The sequence below is a fragment of the Naegleria lovaniensis genome, assembly GCF_003324165.1.
Source record: "Naegleria lovaniensis strain ATCC 30569 chromosome Unknown tig001, whole genome shotgun sequence".
NCBI lineage: Eukaryota > Heterolobosea > Eutetramitea > Acrasida > Naegleriidae > Naegleria > Naegleria lovaniensis.
This window is the reverse complement of record NW_025407823.1, coordinates 958,307-977,542: the sequence shown is the minus strand read 5'-3', so window position 1 is coordinate 977,542 and position 19,236 is coordinate 958,307. Positions and strand designations below refer to the sequence as shown.

General features: G+C 37.1%; 7 protein-coding genes across 7 annotated transcripts; 3 read left to right on the top strand and 4 right to left on the bottom strand.

Moving 5' to 3' along the window:
- Positions 1 to 1,434: 1,434 nt before the first annotated feature.
- On the bottom strand, positions 1,435 to 3,492 carry C9374_004008 (uncharacterized protein; the record flags this gene model as incomplete). The annotated part of the gene is made up of 1 exon (XM_044693600.1): positions 1,435 to 3,492. One exon carries the CDS (start codon positions 3,490 to 3,492, stop codon positions 1,435 to 1,437), a length of 2,058 nt encoding a protein of 685 aa, XP_044556138.1.
- A 98-nt stretch (positions 3,493 to 3,590) lies between these two features.
- Positions 3,591 to 4,682, bottom strand: C9374_004007 (uncharacterized protein; the record flags this gene model as incomplete). The annotated part of the gene is made up of 1 exon (XM_044693599.1): positions 3,591 to 4,682. One exon carries the CDS (start codon positions 4,680 to 4,682, stop codon positions 3,591 to 3,593), a length of 1,092 nt encoding a protein of 363 aa, XP_044556137.1.
- Positions 4,683 to 5,035: 353 nt separating this feature from the next.
- C9374_004006 (uncharacterized protein) lies at positions 5,036 to 8,081 on the top strand (the record flags this gene model as incomplete). The annotated part of the gene is made up of 4 exons (XM_044693598.1): positions 5,036 to 5,292; positions 5,409 to 6,551; positions 6,618 to 6,765; positions 6,837 to 8,081. The coding sequence occupies 4 exons, from the start codon at positions 5,036 to 5,038 to the stop codon at positions 8,079 to 8,081; spliced, it is 2,793 nt and encodes a 930-aa protein (XP_044556136.1).
- Positions 8,082 to 8,236: 155 nt separating this feature from the next.
- Positions 8,237 to 9,685, bottom strand: C9374_004005 (uncharacterized protein; the record flags this gene model as incomplete). The annotated part of the gene is made up of 1 exon (XM_044693597.1): positions 8,237 to 9,685. One exon carries the CDS (start codon positions 9,683 to 9,685, stop codon positions 8,237 to 8,239), a length of 1,449 nt encoding a protein of 482 aa, XP_044556135.1.
- Positions 9,686 to 10,688: 1,003 nt separating this feature from the next.
- On the top strand, positions 10,689 to 12,578 carry C9374_004004 (uncharacterized protein; the record flags this gene model as incomplete). The annotated part of the gene is made up of 1 exon (XM_044693596.1): positions 10,689 to 12,578. The coding sequence occupies one exon, from the start codon at positions 10,689 to 10,691 to the stop codon at positions 12,576 to 12,578; it is 1,890 nt and encodes a 629-aa protein (XP_044556134.1).
- Positions 12,579 to 13,088: 510 nt separating this feature from the next.
- On the top strand, positions 13,089 to 15,272 carry C9374_004003 (uncharacterized protein; the record flags this gene model as incomplete). Its single annotated transcript, XM_044693595.1, has 1 exon — positions 13,089 to 15,272. One exon carries the CDS (start codon positions 13,089 to 13,091, stop codon positions 15,270 to 15,272), a length of 2,184 nt encoding a protein of 727 aa, XP_044556133.1.
- Positions 15,273 to 15,413: 141 nt separating this feature from the next.
- On the bottom strand, positions 15,414 to 19,209 carry C9374_004002 (uncharacterized protein; the record flags this gene model as incomplete). Its single annotated transcript, XM_044693594.1, has 5 exons — positions 15,414 to 17,093; positions 17,189 to 17,411; positions 17,491 to 17,712; positions 17,853 to 18,686; positions 18,845 to 19,209. 5 exons carry the CDS (start codon positions 19,207 to 19,209, stop codon positions 15,414 to 15,416), a joined length of 3,324 nt encoding a protein of 1,107 aa, XP_044556132.1.
- Between the last annotated feature and the right edge of the window lie 27 nt (positions 19,210 to 19,236).

Here is a 19,236-nt window from a genome sequence, read left to right as displayed (position 1 = left end):
AGAGGTTGATGATGTGAATACTACTATTACTCGTATTTGAAAATTCGCGATCAATGTTGTTTGTGCTCGCCAAGAGATTTCTCACAATGATGAATCGTCGTGGCTTTTTTTGTATTCTTTGTAAGAATAATTATGTGGTGTATTCAGAGATATTGTGATGGGTGATGACAAATGACACAATTGTTGTTGTAGTTGTTGTATGTTATCAATAATTATAGATAGATGACAATTAACAGTATCTCAGAAAATGCGGATTTGTTAAATGGCTTTCCTGAACTTGATTTTGTATTCCAAGTTGTTGTTGTCGTCGTTGATAACAATAGTAACCGCCAGGTAATCTTCTGGTGTGTAAATTTTACAAAATAACACAAAAGTAGAATTGAGATGTCGAGAGAGAGCAGATGCAGATTATTTCTCGCCAGCTGGCGGTTAGTTTAAAAATCCACACACAAAATTCGGAAGGATGTGAAATCAATCAAAATATTTGTTCAATGATTATGAGGACCGCACCGCACCACAACAATAGCCGTTGATGAATGGTGGTTGATTAATTCGTGAGTGACTCAAGTCAAAAGTCACACAAATTGATGCAACACGTGTAATTGCAAATGAACGCTTTTTTTTGTTCGGGGAAATTTGGTTGGGATATCTTGGACGTGACATTTATAAATCGCCATGCGTCTTTTGACTCAACTTCTAAATTGTGCATTTCAGGAAATATGTGATTGCCTTCCAAATTGCATAAATGTAGAAAATGCCATGAGGGCGATAACATCATTAGTTTTACGGAATTTTCTCTCGGCGCCGAATATTCTGTGCTGCTGTGATATTTCGTTATCTAAGTGGACCTTAGCATATTCCAACCTCATCTTTTCGTCACATCCATTTCAAGAAAAGATCCGGTATTATCTTTTCCAAAATTCTCCAAGTGAAATGTTGCTCAATTCTGTTATGCCAAATATGCAAACAATGTAATATTTCAATTCCTCGGAAAACTTGTGGTTCAGAGCCTTAAATAGAATTAAAATGATGGCAATAAGTTGTGTCTGACTTTAATCGCTCAATATGGAGCTTTGTCTATCGAATTCAATAATGCAACCTTAATCTCTAAATTGGGAACCTCAATGATAATTCCATTTTTACAGGAGCCACAGTATTATTGAGGGATATTTTTCAGGTCAAATTGGGAGTGTCACAGATAAGTGAACCTCTCTGAAGGCTGTTCAGGTTCATTCGGCCATACCATTGAAGGAATCTTGTGCAATTTCAATATACACTGATTATTTCTTGTCAGGATACTGTTCCTGAAACTTCAAATCCATCCTATTTCCACACGGGTGAATAAGACATGGTAGGGCCCGTCACTATTACCATTGAAATGGTGAGGCCCGAGTATGATCTTGTTGAAATGTTCTTGTTTAGCATTGTAAATTATTATTTGATGTCACTCGAAATTGCCTTGATATTATACTTCTCTCTCAATTGTTGAACGGCAGTTCTATGTGATGAAATGTAGCTCCAATTCGTGAGAATGTTTGGAATATGCTTTTCCATTATGATAGAATCTAATCTCAAAACGTTTTGCAATATATTGTTCCTATAACAACAAGCTATGAAGATCCATTCTTGCCCATAGTTGTATGTTGTTAACGAAGGAGTAAGTCTAATAGCAAATTGTGTTGCATTCGATAGATAATCAATAATGGCGCTGCCTATTCTGGGAGTATTGCCTCGTGCTGCATTGTTGGAATAGAGAACATTCCAAAAAATCACATTTGTGGTATCTAGTGTATGTGGATGAGATTTCTTTTTTGGATTTCCAATAAATTCAACGCTTGGCAATTCGTGTGAAAGGAAATGTTTGTACTGATCCATGGAGAGAATATTTTTCAGAGAAAGATATATGTCTCGATCGCTTCCATTGAAGAATGGGGTTGAGGTTTCAAAGTACTTGTTTCTTTCTGATTCTAATAGAAAGTCTGGAGAAAATAATTTCACACGACCATTCAATGACACAATAATATCTGTGAGGGGAATGTTGCTTAGATCTAGATGCTCAAATTTGTCAAAGAGTGGCTCCAAAGTTTTGAAATATTTAAACTTGGTTTTTCTTAATTCGAGCCGCTTCAATGTTGAAAATTGAAAGACTGTGCTACTATTCCAAGTATTGTCATCGATTGGATTTCCTTCCAAGCTTAGAGTGCTCAGTTGTGACGTGTTTAAAATTGGTACCTCTTTCAATCCCATTTCTATCAACTGTACATTTGTGGCATTAGGGATTTGTAATAGACTAATAAAGAGAGGATTGTTTGGTATGGCATTACCATTCTCCTCCTCGAACATGAAACTACAGTTTTTCAATGATAAGAAGGTCAGGTTAGGCATATAAAACTGCCAATTCTCTTCATGGTCATGTCTCAAGGTTACATGACAACCCGAAAATGATAGCCTTTTCAGGGAGAAAAAATTTGGTAATACATCTAACGTAGTATAACTTGGACGTGTAAAAGTAAGACTTCTAATTTTGCTAAACGTGACAACTTCACAATTATTAGAAACCACTTTCGGAATACAAATTTTAGAAGAATAATTGCTCTCTAATTCAATATTTTTCGTTTTCAAACGAAGTGGGGATATAAAAGGAGAGTCATCGACGTAAATTTTCATGGAGGAAAATTCAGTATGATCCATAATGGGGAAAATCTTTTCAATTTCTCTACCAGCAAGAATGATACTTGAGGTACTATGTACAGTTATCTTCTTTCTTTCAAGCTCTTTAAGTTTGTAAATATCCATCAATTCTGGTACGCTAAAAGGTCCAACAACAGTCAGCTGATCAAAGTCCAAGTGACTCTCCAAAATTGAACAAAGATCTATCCTACGACAATTATAGAGCCTCAAATGTTTCACATGAGTATTCGAGAAAGGCTTTAAAATATTAGGTTTACAATAACACGCTTCATATAGCGAAAGTGTTGTAATTATAGATGTTGACTTTTTACAAGTCTCCGCAACACCGTTCAAGAGATTGTTAACAATATCATCTTGCATGTAAATCGATGGCAAATGTATGGATATAAAGAGTTCCTTCTTATTGTCAACAACTCTCTCCAAAATTACGTTTACATTTTCCATCATTTGGTTTTCAACTTTGCTGTTAAAAGGAGTTTCAACTTTCAATCCATTCGCAAAATGAATCATGGATCTGATCTTTGAACATGGCATATGAGTCTTCTTCTTCTTCTGTTGTTTGGTTTTTTCCAATGCTTTGTTATTGGTTATTTTTCGTAAATTCACTACGAAGGGATGATGATTTTGTTGTTGAACGAGCCTCGCTACGTCTTTCGAAATGAAAAACATGGTATTCAACAGAAAATTCAAATTTAAATACGGTACAATTTCATGAATAAAGAGAGATCCATTCGAGCTCTCGAATAATAATTCTCTCAAACTTGGTATTGATCCATCGTGATGATCCGAAGTTGATGACATTTTTTAATCGTTGTTGGCAATTTTCAAGTTTATTGGGATCTTGAAATTGTATTCATGACCACAATTCTAAGTCATCGCGTGTTGCCACCCGTCAACTCTTATTGATGAGGTGTGGTCATGGTTTTTTCCTCAAATGACGAGGAACCTTTCTGTTTGACAAAGTTTTCTAAACGATCAAATTCAAACTTCTTTTCAAATCCAGCTCCAACATTACTTTCCAAAGGCTGTTGTTGAGGAGAGAAGGTATATTCCTTAAAATTACCACTCGAAATGAATTGCATAATTAAGAGACATGCCAATTCAAATTTCTCCTTTTCACATCCATGATGATCGCATTGAAGAATCTTGTCTCTTAATTGAGTAATCTTACGAGCACACTCATCGATGGAACCCAATTGAGTTAATTTGTAATTCAATTTCTGAGCCACTTGTTGCAAAGAAATACATTCTCCATAAAAGGTAAATTCCTGTGTAGTGAAGGTGCTAATAGGATTGATTCGAAGAATCTTCTCAGAAGCCAATTGACAAATATCATTAATGGAAGTACACACAATTTGATAATCCTTCAAATCTCCATAACACTTGACTTGCTGATTGACAGAATCAATGAGAAACTCCACCAAAAAGTCCATTGGAAATCCAGTGAAGAAACTCATAAATGGAACACCTCCATTATCAGCTCTCAACAATTGCAAGAAGGCCTTCTTACATTCCATCCAATTCCATTCAATTTCTTCTTGCTTGGTCACTGGGGGAGTGGTGAATTTTGAAAAATCAAAGGTCCATTGACATGGTATGAAACAACGAAAATCACTATTTGGTTGCAACGCATACAAATGACATGTTTTCAATAAATTCACGTCGGTCTTGTATTGTATCATGGGATGTAATAAGGAATTTCTCAATGAAGCGGAAACAATCACATGTTGGCCATGAAGTTTCTTGACCAATTGAAGAGGTTCATCTTCCATGGCACCACCAATGACAAAATCACAGCCAATGGTCTGAGTGAGATGTTTCACATAGGTCGAAGAGGTGTGGTTGGGATGAACCAGTAGAGTGACTTTGGCTCCTTGCTTGACAAGATCTTCGGCTAACTGATGTCCCAATTCATCATTCTCACCTGAACAGATCATGACTTTGAGAGGAGCGGTTGGTAATTGTTGTTGTTGTTGTTTGATTTCAACCATGATGTTATTGTTGTTGACGTTGTTGAGAAAGAAAAAGATGCAAAAGATGAGACAAGGAAAGAGTAGTAAAGTTATTCTTTTTGAAAAGGGTGTAGTGATGTGCCCAACTGCAGTTGAATACATTTGAATTCATGCATCTAGATTTATATAGTGAATTTAAAGAACAGAAAGTGATGAAAAAGGATTATTGCCATTTTTAAAAGAACTTACAATTTTAACTATTATCGTTTACAGCAATCATTGTCAGCACTCGCAAAACCAATTCAGTCTTGAGGTGGTTTGAACATTTGATCATCTCCAAAATATAAATTAAGGCGTTACAACTGATCCACAATATTATTTTCGTTAAAAAAATGATCAAACGGAAATTTTTTCCCCTAAGTAAGCCTAGTAAGGCTTCACCGAATGATGATCAACGAAAATCGGGTTTATCGGATACGTCCCATACAGAAGGAAAGGATATGGGTGAAACATTTAAAAGAGATCTCTCACCAGGAAAGAATAGCAAAAAGAAGAATGGGCAACAGGGGTTTACCTCCTTGATGAACCTTAATAATCAGATGGTAGAGGAGGAGGTCCACCATCCAAAGGAAACTCCGAAATCAAAACCGTTGGAAGCGCTTCTTGCAAGAAGCAGGCCCTTGAAACTAGCTCAAAAACAAAATCCCAATATTCAAAAGATACTTGAGGAAAATGATTATGATTTTCAACCGATGCATTCCCCAGAAATCACAGCTCAACACCTAAAAAAAATGAAAGCTTGTCAGATTTGCAGCAGCTTTACAAGGAATCTCCCGTCATACTATTCGACAGCAGAAGGAACAGCAACAACAATGAAACTCCACCTCATGATGATGTCTCATCAAAAAATGTAACAGATTCGACAACTACAACAAGATCACCACCCGTAACAATTCCGAAACTTGATTTAACCAATTCACTCGGTATCAACAATCAATATTTACAAATGACTTCTCCAAGAGCGTCATCATCTCCTAGAAATTCACCAAGATCGTCTCTCGCTGTACAATCAAGATCCAACGTCAGTCCTCTAGTTCCTCCACTAAAGAATTTACCACAACCAACAGAGTTATCGCTGTCGCGACCAAGAACATCTTCTCCTAGGAGCGGTAGAAGCAGCGATCGAAAAAACATTATTGAAAAAATTATCAGGCAAAATACTCTTTTTGATCAAAACAATACGGAATCCTACGAGTGGAACAGTTTCTGTTTTAATATTACATCGCACAAGAGCAATTTGAAAGAATTAAGGTTAAAAAAATGTGGGTTAAAAGACGTCGAACATGCCTCACCCCTGTTTAAATGTCTTATGGCAAACCAGGTCAAGCTCAAGATTTTAGATTTAGAAGACAACAACATTACCAAAGCCAGCATGTCCCATCTGTCAGAATATTTATTGGTAGCCTCTGAATCATTACAATTTTTAAGTTTGCGAAAAAATCAAATTACTGATGAGGGAATATCTTGCTTAACCTCTTCCTTCAAAGGCCAAGAAAACATTGTTTTGAGCTTGGAAGAGATTGATCTAAGCAGTAATCACATTTCAGATGAAGGGCTGACATTCTTGACTAGCTTTGCCAAATATCACACTCCTTATTTAGCAACTATCAAATGCTTCGATAATTCTATTACAAACATTAACATTTTACGTTCTTTGATCAATGATGAAGACAAGAACTACTTGAGGAATATTGATTTGTGGAAGAATAGCATTCAACTGGAAGGATTAGCTCGTTTCACAACGATTGCTACCAAGATTACCTCTCTCAACTTGGGATGTAATTCGTTGAGCGATAAGGGAGTTATCGTAATTTCGAAATATCTTTCATTTTGCAAGTCTTTGAAATGGTGAGTAGAATACAATGAGTGGTTTTTCTCAGAATGACCAAATTATTGCTATTGAACATTTACCAGCCTGGATTTGTCTGGCAATGACATTACAGATTCTGGAGGTTTCCATATGGCAAACGCTCTCCTTGTCAACCAAGGCTTGGTAATGTTAAATATGAGTAATAACAATATGGGAGAAGAAGCATGCGTTAAATTGCTAGAGTCTATCAAGGTAAGTTGTGTTACTATTGCCATAGATCAATGCAACGTGAATCCCAATCATGAACATTCTTACACACGCAGAATCATGCAACACTTTGCAATTTTAATTTATGTAGAAACAGGCTTTCTCCAAATAGCCTTATCGATTTGACACGATTTGTTTCTGATATTAACGCTGCACGAAAGAAAACAGGCTATCCAATTTGTAAGGCTTTCATGTCACCTTTGCCAAGTATTTTGACTCCAAGGAATGAAAGCTCCCTCATCATGCATTATTCTCCACGTTTTACCCTCTCGAGTCCAAGGATTGGAGTTACTGCACCACTTGGTATGTCACCTTCTTTGCACCAAAACGAGCAATCCATGGAGTATGTTCCAAACGGTGAAGAACGCACTCCACCACACATTGTGAGAAATAATTTCCTCAACAGGGCGAGCCACGACATGAACACGTGCATACCACAACAAAGCAACAACATTATACTTGAGAATTTACACTTGGAAGCATCACCTCGCTCAACACTTAATTTTGAGACCACAACCCCTATCGCAACTCAATCTCCAAGCAGTCTCACAGCCCACATAATAGATACCACCACTAAATCCGGCTCGACACAGCACCTTAATGGCAATTCCTCTAGCATTACTTCTCCTGTTCAATTGCAGCAGCCTGGAAATACCACACCAATGTCACTAACTGGAAGCAACACACCTCAAAGTTCTGCACTTTCAAAAAACGGGCATGAACTCTCAAGGGCAAGCAATGAAAAGAAGCGAAAAAGATTCAAAGCACTCTTGCTGTATGCGCCCAAAGAGGTAGCTCTTGAGAGTAATGAAAGTCTGGATATTACTATCAAATTTTCAGGATCCAATCTCGTGATTAGAAAGCAGAAAACTCTCCTTCGTCGACGAAAAACGCTTTTTACTCTTCCTCTTGCGTCGACAACTTTGGAACAAAACATGAATCAACCCTCCATATTTTTCCTGTTTTTTAATGACAAGAAGTTTTCAATCAAGTTTGCAACTCGAGAAGAGGAATTTAGAGACATGTTTAACACGCTATCAAAAAGTTTGCAAGGTGTTGGTGCGAGCAGTCACGACAATGATTACTCGGAATCAGAGTCGAGTATATCGACTAGACAACCCTCTATTGACGTGGTTAATTGGTCGTATCGATCCTCACCAAGCACTCCAACGTTTACTAGCTCTGAAAGCGAACAACAGTCCCCCAAAAAGAAGAACCTTTCTCTAAAGACCATTTTCTCTAAAAAGAAAACACCACACAAAAAACTTCCCTCGTTCGAAGAATTTTCACAAACTCCCTAATGATGAAAACAACATTAAAGAATTATCCAATTGATGGGTGTTGTCGTTTAAATGGTGATCGTGGTAAAAACATGGTTCAACCTGTGTAATATTTGTTCAAAATTGATAGTCTTTTTACTCTGTGATTGCTCAATAAAATCATACAGGATTCAAGCTTATTTAATGAATTCCCAATTCTTAACCATGATCTTTTGACAACATTGTAAAGCGTGCTTCTTGACCTCTTCGTTTGGATGTTCCATCAATTGGATAATTCTTGCCTTGGCACCCAAATCCGTAATGACACGCTTACCACGGTTATGATAACGAACAAATTCTCCAATGTCATGGCAGCCAATTGCCAAGTTGTCGGCATTGGATTCATCTTCCAGTAACTTGATCAATTCACGAAGAATATAAAAATTGTTTTGTTCCATCTTGTCCATATTTTCCTTCCAGAACTTTTCAGAGCTGTGAACAGGTGTCCATTCCAAGTGACCACTCAAAACTTCTTGGCGATACTCATCGAAAGAGCTAATCTCATCAATATGAGCATCAAGTGTCTCAATAAGAGACTTTAGTTCTTCAGTAATGTCCTTGTCTTCGAATGAACGCTTCTGTAAATTGAGAAGAGTCTTTGGAACACTCACGTTCACCATGGATGTCACAAACTTGGAATATTTCAACAAATTCTTAAATGTGGCCAAAATTATTCGAATCACCTTCTCTTTTTGAGCGCTCTTCAAAACATCGTGCAATTTTGGAACCAATGCTTCATTCTGGAAGAAGCTGACAGCATTTTCATGAAATGTGAGCATCCACAAGCAGCAAGAAACCTCATACAAAATCTGTACGTTGGTACGATGAACACGCAACAAGTTAATCAATGGAGGAATACCCTTGACCTTATTCAAAATGGCACGACAGTCATTGCGTTTCAAGAGTCTCATCAATGCTCTGACACACATTCTGGCCTTTCTTACATCATCACCAGAGTTTTTGAGTTGAGAAGCAATACCTTCAATAAAGCTCTCGAGTTGAGATTGATGTCTGTATCCATATTCTGGGGCTTTACCACGTTGATTTTGTCTCTCCAATTGTTGTAATTGTTTGTACATTTCCACATCTTCTGGAGTGTTGTACAAGCTGGATCTAGTCTCCTTGTCGGCATCTAATTCAAACAATTTACTCAAGCAATTAAAAGCCTTCTCTGTGATGAAAATGTCGTTTCTGATGAACAATGAAAGGAAAGCGGTGAATGGGTTGTTTTGATTGTCTGTTCCGTTTTGGTCAATGTCATGGAATTGAACACAAAAGGCCTTGTCGTTTTCAAACAACAAATCAATCAAGTACAAAATGTTGATCAATGCCTCGTTTTTGTGCACTCCATTCAACAATTTAATGAAGAGTTGAATGTATTCGACGTTACCAGTTTGCCTGACGGTATCCATGACACTCTTTACATCGCTTCTCTTCATACTGATACTTTCAATACGTTGTCTTTCAAGTGGTGTCAAAATTCCGGCTTCCTGGTAGGATTCCCAGTTCACTTCTGGTAAATCATCGGCGTTGAATTCTTCGTTCATGGATGCAGCAGCATCATTTCCCATCATCAAGCGACTCATTTTTTTTGTTGGATTTGATGATTTTTTTTCAAAATATTTTTTTTAATTCATGATTTTATTTGGTGTCTTGGCGAAGAAGGAAGAAGAAAGATCTGCCTTTGAGAAAGGAATCAACAACCAGTGGATTGGAATGGAGAGGGTAAATGGACACATTCTTCTTTGTTGAATGTGTAACCAGAAAATGTGTGGATTGATTCATGTTTGTTTGGTGAACGCTGGCTAGAAGTGTTGATGAAATGTTTGTAAAACATGATAATTAAGGTACCATTAAATATCTTGGTAATTGAGAGAAATTCCCTATTGGTTCATAACAACAATGCAAGAGTACGTTGCGTTTCCAAATGCATGTTGCACATTGCACAGACGATTTTTGATTCCGAAGGACCGAAGAGGTTCATCAATATTAAAGCTAGAAGCAAACGCTCTTTCCAAGGTTTTGGTTTCGTTCTGAATGAAATGATATTGCATCCAGTTATCAATTAACACATTGATCATTTCCCATTCGACATCTTGGGTTGGTTGGATGAGAATTCTTTGTAAACAAACAGCCACTCTCGGTTTTTGGAACATTAAAAAAAAAATTCTTGCTTTGTCTATCTGTTGTTTCAAGCTCGCGTAAAAGTTTTAAAATATTGCGAATACATCAAGCAAGTTTGCTCAAAGCAGTATCAAGCATTATACGCTCTCTCTCTATTGTATTGATTGCGAACCGTTTTACTCTCATTGCACTACTCGGTTCTTTTAGCACACATTGTCGTTGTTACTAGACGTAATTTTTAATATTTATACAACAACACTCTCAATCACGACGACAAGTGAAAATATTATTTCCTTGCCCGTAGACACTATTGTTTTCTACTCTACACCGCAACATCATAATCTCTAATTGTTGCCGTGTACATACCACTACTGCTCTGAGAATTCTCTCCGCCTCTATTGTTGAATAATAACAACAACAACAACACTTTTATTACTCCTCATCATCTTGTAAATACGAAGAAGAATGAGTACAAGCACGAACAGAAGTCATCCAGTGATTCAACAACCACCATCTGATCAAAAAAGTTCAAGACCATCCTCTAAACAGGGTGGAAGAGGAGGTAAGACCAACTACAACCAATCCGCAAACAACACCAACAACAATGGTTCTAACACCACCATCGCAACCAACAACAGCACAACATCCACAAATACCAATCCAAGCAGCAATCAAAACAGCAGAAATAGAAGATACTACAACAACCAAAGTGGTAGCAACAACACTACTAGTCCTTCAAGCAGCAACGCCACCACCAACTCTTCTAACTCTTCGTCAAATCCAACCACGTCCAACCCTCAAAACAGAAGCAGCTCAAGTCAAGGTAGTGCAAGGGGAGGAAGATTTAACTCTAAACAATCATACAACCACCATCGCAATCTTTTGGAAAACATGAACAAGGTTAATGAAAATCTCCATCAAGAATCATCCACATCCTCTTCATCCACAACAGCAACAACGGCTTCTTCATCGACAACCATCCCATCCAATACTTCCACAACACCATCTTCATCAACCAACCCAATCAATCCAACACCAAAATTATCCTACTCTGCAATTGTTGGAGGACAAACAGTGACTGATGAACTCAACGAATTAGATACCCACAAGCCATCCAACTTGGCCATCGCAAAGGAATTAGTGCAAGATGAAAACTGGAAAGAAAAACTTAGTCTTCCACAACGAGATGAACGTATGCAAACTGAAGACGTTACTCTCACCAAAGGATCTGATTTCGAAGAATTTGGATTGAAACGAGAATTATTGATGGGTATCTTTGAGAAGGGTTTCGAAAGACCTTCACCCATCCAGGAACAAACAGTTCCATTGGCCCTCTTTGGTAGAGACATTTTAGCTAGAGCCAAGAACGGAACAGGAAAAACAGCAGCTTTCATCATTCCTTGTCTGGAAAAAGTTGACACATCAAAGAATGAAATTCAAATTTTACTCCTCGTTCCAACAAGAGAATTGGCCTTGCAAACAAGTCATGTTTGTAAAGAAATTGGCAAGTACCTCAACGTTGAAGTCATGGTAACCACAGGTGGTACTTCCTTGAAGGACGATATTGTGAGACTTTACAAACCAGTACACATTCTCGTCGGTACACCTGGTAGAATTATCGACCTTGCAAGCAAAGGCGTTGCCAACCTGAACAAGGTTCAAATGATGGTCATGGATGAGGCTGACAAATTGTTGAGTCCAGAGTTTGTTCCTCTCATTGAAAAGCTCATCACTTTCCTTCCTCCAAATCGTCAAATTCTCTTATTCTCTGCTACCTTCCCCATCACTGTTAAAGATTTTAGAGACAAGTACCTCAACAAGCCATACGAAATTAACTTGATGGATGAGTTAACTTTGAAGGGTGTTACTCAATACTATGCCTTTGTGGAGGAACGTCAAAAAGTGCATTGTTTGAACACTCTCTTCTCTAAGCTGCAAATCAATCAATCGATCATTTTCTGCAACTCTGTGAACCGAGTCGAGTTGTTGGCAAAGAAGATTACTGAACTTGGATATAGCTGTTTCTACATTCATGCCAAGATGCCACAAGATTTAAGAAACCGTGTATTCCATGATTTTAGAAATGGTGCTTGCAGAAACCTAGTTTCCTCTGACTTATTCACCAGAGGTATTGACATTCAAGCTGTCAATGTGGTCATTAACTTTGACTTCCCAAAGAACTCTGAAACCTACCTTCACAGAATTGGTAGATCTGGTAGATATGGACACTTGGGTTTGGCTATCAACTTTGTCACTTATGAAGACAGATTTAACTTGTACAAGATTGAGCAAGAGTTGGGCACTGAGATCAAACCTATCCCACCTAGCATTGACCCTAGCTTGTATGTGATGTAATCGCGTTTTACCTCACATACAGAGTATCTGCATTTGTTGACAATTCATTTATTACTTTTTTTTCTCAACCTCTCGTTGAGTTTTTTTGTAATAAATAATTTGTTGAAACAAGAAAGTTTCTTGATATTATTTACACTATTTCTATTTTATCCTTCGACAATTTCTAAATATTTTGATTCTGTCAAATTCCACATCTGGTCGTCCTTGAGTTAAATCAATGCACTCTATGTCATTTTGGAACCTGGTCAAGTAATTTTCAAAACTGACAGTCGTAATGATAAAAGTTTGTGTGATTCCTTTGGCAATGATACTGTTGGTATCAAGTCCAAGTCATTGTAAATCAATGGAATGAAGGAAAACAAAGTCATGACAAGTCTCTGGTTTGGAGAATCTGGATTTTTCAAATATTTGACAATATTTGACGAAGGTTTTTACGCTCGAACAGGAATCGATCCATGAGGCTTCCAATTTCAACTTCGAAATTCATTCCAAAAAACTCCTTAAAAAAAAATGAACACTCCGAATTCTACAACAACGGTTGTGCATGACCTTATTTTTGACCAACTCGAAGATCTTGGCAATGATACGTTCTCAGAGTTTGATCCGGTTGGCTTTCATGTTGGATCCTATGGTAGCACCAATTCAAGTTCTTCATTTTCATCGTGTCCTCCGAGTCCCTATCAACATTATCATTCCGCAAGTTCGGATCATTTGAGCGAGAATGGAAGTGTGGATCATGATTATTCGTTTAATTCCATGATGGACGGTAGTATGATGTCGTATCATCATGCTCCTCCTTCTCCTTCAAATTATTCAAACGATGATGATGGAATGGAAATGATGATGAATCATCATGAATTTTATTCTCAACAACATCAGCCATCTTCCAACCACCACCATCATTATACTTCAACACATCAACAACAATATCACCATCAAACACATCATCACTCACCATATCCAACTCCTAATTCAAGTTTTGATGAATACTATCCCGATGATGGTATGTCAGGTCACTACTCGACACATCATTCCACGACTCACTCAACAACAACACATCCTCATCAAATCAAGGAAAGTGTATCCATGCCCAATATGAGCTCAACAACAAGAACTTTGCATTCACAACAACCTCCACCTTCCATCCATGGGGATTTAATTGTTAAGGATTTATTTGTACAGGATCATACAGGAAAGAATATTGATTCCAGTGCATTGAGTAATTGTGTGCTGAAATGCCACCACCAATTTTTTGGAATTGTTTTTGACGATAGCTTTCATGGTCCTTCTATTTCACAGTTTTATCCAACAGATATTGTGACAGTGGTGAGACAGAGTGACCGTATTGGAGTTTATGTTCAATTTAGAAGATTTTTGACATGTAAAACAGTTTGTACAGAAACATTAGCAATGAGATATCCTACAATGAACGAACATTGGAGCAAGTATGCAGATGAACAATCTTGGTCCGATCCAAGATCACACTTTTACAAGGATTCTCCACTCAGTACATGTCTCTACACCATGATTGAGTTTTATAATGAGCAACAAATTCAATATCTTTTTGCCTATCTCGAGAACAATATTCGATTATTGGAGTGCCTGAAAATGATCTATCCTCAATGGATGTTTTGTGCACACTTTTGTACCTCCAATGATGTTCAACTAATTTATTTGGCAGTTCAAAATAAGCAATTCTCTAAGGAGGTCGACCAGTATGTGAGTGTGAGAGCTAGTGCTGATACCGATTCTATCGACATGTCACCAAGTGCTTCAATGGATCTCGAAAGCATGAAGGAAGAAATGGCCAACAGTAAACGACTCGTACCAATGTCAAGAACAGGATTTGTACCTAAATGGGCCAAGAAGGCCAATTCCACCGTACAAGTTGGAGTTTTGACCACATTGAAACAGTATCACTTTAAGAACAGAGATGGAGCATCCTCACGAAACAAGGCATCGATCATTGACTTTAAGAAAATTGAACTCATTGTTCCGCCTAATTTCTATAGTATTGCTTTGGAAGTGAGGAATTTCTGTGAAGAGTTATTGATTAGTGGTCGATTGTTACCTTATCAATTGAGTGTGGGTTTGTGTAATACACTTGCCATTGCTCAAACGGAACATGCCAAAATGAGAGCCAAGCAAGTCATTAAGGCACTCTCGAAACATCCAACTGTGCAACTTAGGAACATGTCAGCCGTTGCACGATACATCATTTCAAGTAATTTAGAGCAACCACAACCACGATCCAATCCAACTGTTGTGGATGGAAGCGCATCGATGAGTGGTGGTGCGCGCTCCTCCAATAATGCCACTGTTGGTTCTCAGCAACCCAAACCACGCAGAACTGTGAGTATGGCTCTTGACACGAGTCGATTAGTTGGCAGCAATGGCAGTGACAAACAATTAGGATCTAATTCACGTGGTTTTGAAAGAAAACGAAGTCTCTCTGCTCAAGATGAAACCTTAAATACTTTGTTCAGTAATTTAAGACTTACCAATGTTAAGGGAGGTGAATACGGAAAACACTCTTCGATGAAAACCACAAGTACGAGTGGAACAGGGTCATCAGGGACAAGCACACTCACAGGTATTAATCACACGAATGGTGGGTCAACTGCATCCTTGTCACCACTCCTTGTACCTGCATCTTCGAATCAGTCATCTGTGGACCGATGCATCATTTCATAAGAGCGTTTCAAAATTGCACTTTGCATTTTAACATAATACTACCACTGTGTTAGTAAAGCAAATTAATTTATTCAACATCATTGTCATCATCCCAAAATCTTTGCTCACACGTGTCTTGATCATTTTGGATCAATCTTTGTTTCACACCCGTTGCTGAAAAATTTCATCCACAAACGACAAACACTGCCAATAATCAGTCTTGATAGAAAGAAGGGTTGTGGTCTCATCTTTCTGACTGACTCGAATCAAGAGATGATATTTCGGTGGAAGGAATATTAAAATATAATCCTTGGGATTGACTGCGAATAATTTAAAACTTTCCATCACTTCGCTCACCAATGTGTTTTTCAAAATTTTCACACTCGACGCCATTTTACCATTCTTGTAATTCCACATGGCTTCAAAGAGTGCCTCTTTCGTAAGACCTTCAGGTAAATCTCGATCAAAAATTGGTAAAAATAAATCCTTAAATTGAATATGAATATCTGGCAATTGAGTTTGACAGAATGCTGTCATGGGTTCAATCATTTGAGAAAATTCATCATGACGCATAGATGTCATACCAACAACATGAGAGGCATTTTCTCTCTTAATTGCTGTAAACGTTGCTGAAACATGAATCACTCCTGGAAGTGGTTTCACAGGAAAGAATTTGAGTGTAAAAAGATGTTCAGAGGGTAAAGTCGACAATTGTTGTTCATCCTCATTCATCTCGACAACAACGCTCTGGTCTCTTATTGATCCTATTTTAAGATAGGGAATATTCACACCATTTTCCAAACCAATAAATCGATCCAATGAATCTCCTCCAAAAATCAATTCAATACCCACTAGCTTTTCAAAAAGACTCTTTACATTCTTCATGGAAGAATGATTATTCTCTTGTAATTGCAGAATCCGATCGTTCACAAGGGCAGAAATTTTATACTGCAATTGAATTTGATATCGAAAACTTTTCACATACTTGTCCATATAATACTGAACGAGTAAGAGAGATGAAGCTCGCTCGTGAATACCCAAATGGTCCACATGAAATTCATGAGAAGATTGTTCATGAGAAGAGAATGGAGAAGGAGCATGACCACTAGGATTACCACCAACACCACTATTCATAGTATGATTATTATTACTAGTAATATTAGTAATGCTAGTAGTAGAAGTAGTACTTGCTCCATGATGATGATGATGTCCAGCTAATGCTCTCACTCTCAATAAGGAAGAGGAAAGTAAGGACCATTCATGACCTACATTTTTCACAAATTCCAATTGTAAGAACGGTAAAGTCACTACCGTAGGAATTTCTGATAATAAAGATTCTAAAGAAGAAGTGCCAGTCGTCATCGTAGTAGTAGTAGTAGCAGTAGTAGCAGTAGCAGTGGTAGTAGTACGATTCATTGCTGTTGTAGTTGTCGTGACTTGTACATTTGAAATGAATGCATTCGAAACTAGTCCATCTTCAGCATATCCTAAAATACTTAATAATTTTCGTTTGTTCGTGGCAACTCCCAAATTCAACAGAGTCCAATAAAAATGACTTCTTTGCTTAATTTCTAAATTGTTGTAATCTTGAATGAGAAGAGAGAGAATGTTTTGAATAAGAGTCCATTGTTGTGGATCGAAATGGACTTCACTTGGATCCATGTTCATGTCCATATTTGAAGATTGCAAAGACGAGGAAAGTAGTGAGGATGGAGAGGACTCATGACAAGCTCTGTAAATGACCATTCGAATGATGGAGAGTATCGAGTCACCAAAATTCCAATCTCCAAAATTTGCTACTGGCTTGCTTCTTGCAAATTTATACAGACAGGAAAGCATTTTCTATGGTTTTGAAATTAGTATTGGACAATGTGAACGAAATACGTTCGTTTTTTTGAATTTCACACAAATATGGGTCAAACTCAAGAAATACATACCGTGACACGATCGTTTTTTAAATTGGTGATGAGAGCTTCAAAAAGTGAAAAATAATATCCAAGCTTTTCATTGGACAAGTGAATAATGTGATTGAAGAGACCTTCTACGAGGTCATTGTCTTCCTTGTGATCCAGTGATTGTATCAATGAAATGGTGTAATCCATCACTGGAGAAATGAGTAGATTCAACCCGCTCTCTCTTTCTAAAATATCAATTAAGAAACTGTATTCATGATGCAACAAAGTGTTTGAACCAATCATAAAATTCATGAACAAGGCCATTCCAATAACATCAAACTTACTCTAGAATGGGTTGGCATTGTTTTGGAGAGCTCTTATATGCATAATAAAGAACTGTGAAAATAATTTCAAAACGAATGTGGAGTTGTCTCTCCATTTTCGTCACTGCAGTTTGATTTTCTTCATGAATTTGTGGTTGCTTGAATGATTTTGAATAATACTTGGGAAGGGCTTTCATGTAATATTTGTAATCGGCAACACAATCTAATAAATGAAGAATAGATCTGTGTGAAAGGATAATACAGTAGCGTTAAATTGTGATGAATCACCACATTCCATACAATCAAGAAACATAATTATTCATTATAATAATATGTAAATTATAATAATATAATACATTTGAACAAGAACTTGACAAACTTACTCTATGGAATTTCTATTCAATGAGGTCGCCATTGTTTGTGAAATAATTTTACACTTCATCGTTTTGATTGGTAACTCATCGAAATATTTCAATTGAATCAAGGACTGGTCTTGCATCTGTTGCTGCTGCTGCAACTTCTGAAAATATATCAACTGTTCTCTTACATAAAGTGGCTGGCTATAGTCATCAACATTGAGCTGAAATAATCGATCATTTTTGGAATTTTTTGAGACAGCTTGTTTCGTAAGGCCGCCTGTGACATTGTTACAGAATAAATGTATCAGATATGGATTGATACTGTTTTTAAATTTTCCAAAAACTCTCTTCCATAAATGATCAGGATAATCCGTATCCCTAATAATTTGAATAATAATGCCAACAATGGCTGCTCTTCCCCATATTGTAAATATTTGAATATTCTCAATAAGAAAGGTTAAGCTATTGATGACTTCTCGTTTTGTTTTGTTCGACTCGAGATAAATTAAATTTGCTAACAGCGTTGAAAAGGATTGAAGAGCGTGTGAATTTTCTGCCTGACAACACTTCAACAGAGTTGGAATAAAATCAGAAACTCGAATATTATGAAAATAGAGAATTTCTTGTAGAGATTCTGCTGCCATCTGTCTCTGTAATCGAAATTGTGAGTTATTCACAGTTTTGGTAATGTATTGCAAGAGAGAAGAAATGTGATTCAACATCATGGTTGGATTTAAATCTTGTAAATTGTGAGTAATGTAAAGCGTGGTCATTGTGACCAATAATTGAGCATAGGTCATGTCATCTAATTTTCCACTATTAATGATATTTTGAATTTCTCCAAAATATTCATAGAGTCTATACACAAGTCATTTCATAATAATTCCAAACATTTAAACAGTGACAATGAAGTCGTTCAATACAGTAAATCGTTTTGAATATAAATGATATTTGTTCAAAAGTATATGCACATGGATATTATTTATCCATCATCAAAAAACTCATTCAAAACCTACTTGGGAATATTATTCCGAAACAACACAAGAGAATATTCTTGTAAAAAGACACACAAGGAGATTTTTCTTGAAATTAATTCCTGAGAAGATGAATATCGTTCCGATTCTATTTTTCCATTGGCACCACTAGAATATTCCACAATCGTTATGGATGAATGTTGAGTGGTCATTGGAAGGATGAGATTCGAAAAGGGACTTGCATCCAATGCTAAAAGATCAAGTATATATTCTAACACGAGTTTATAGACTTCGATATCGAGTGGAGTTGGATAGTTGTTGTTGCTCGTCGTCATGGAGGATCGGAGTAGTGCGGATCGTTTGATGTAGTGGAGAAGCCTCTCCGATGAAAAAAAGACACTTGTCATTTTTTTTGTTAAAATTTTTGTTTATGG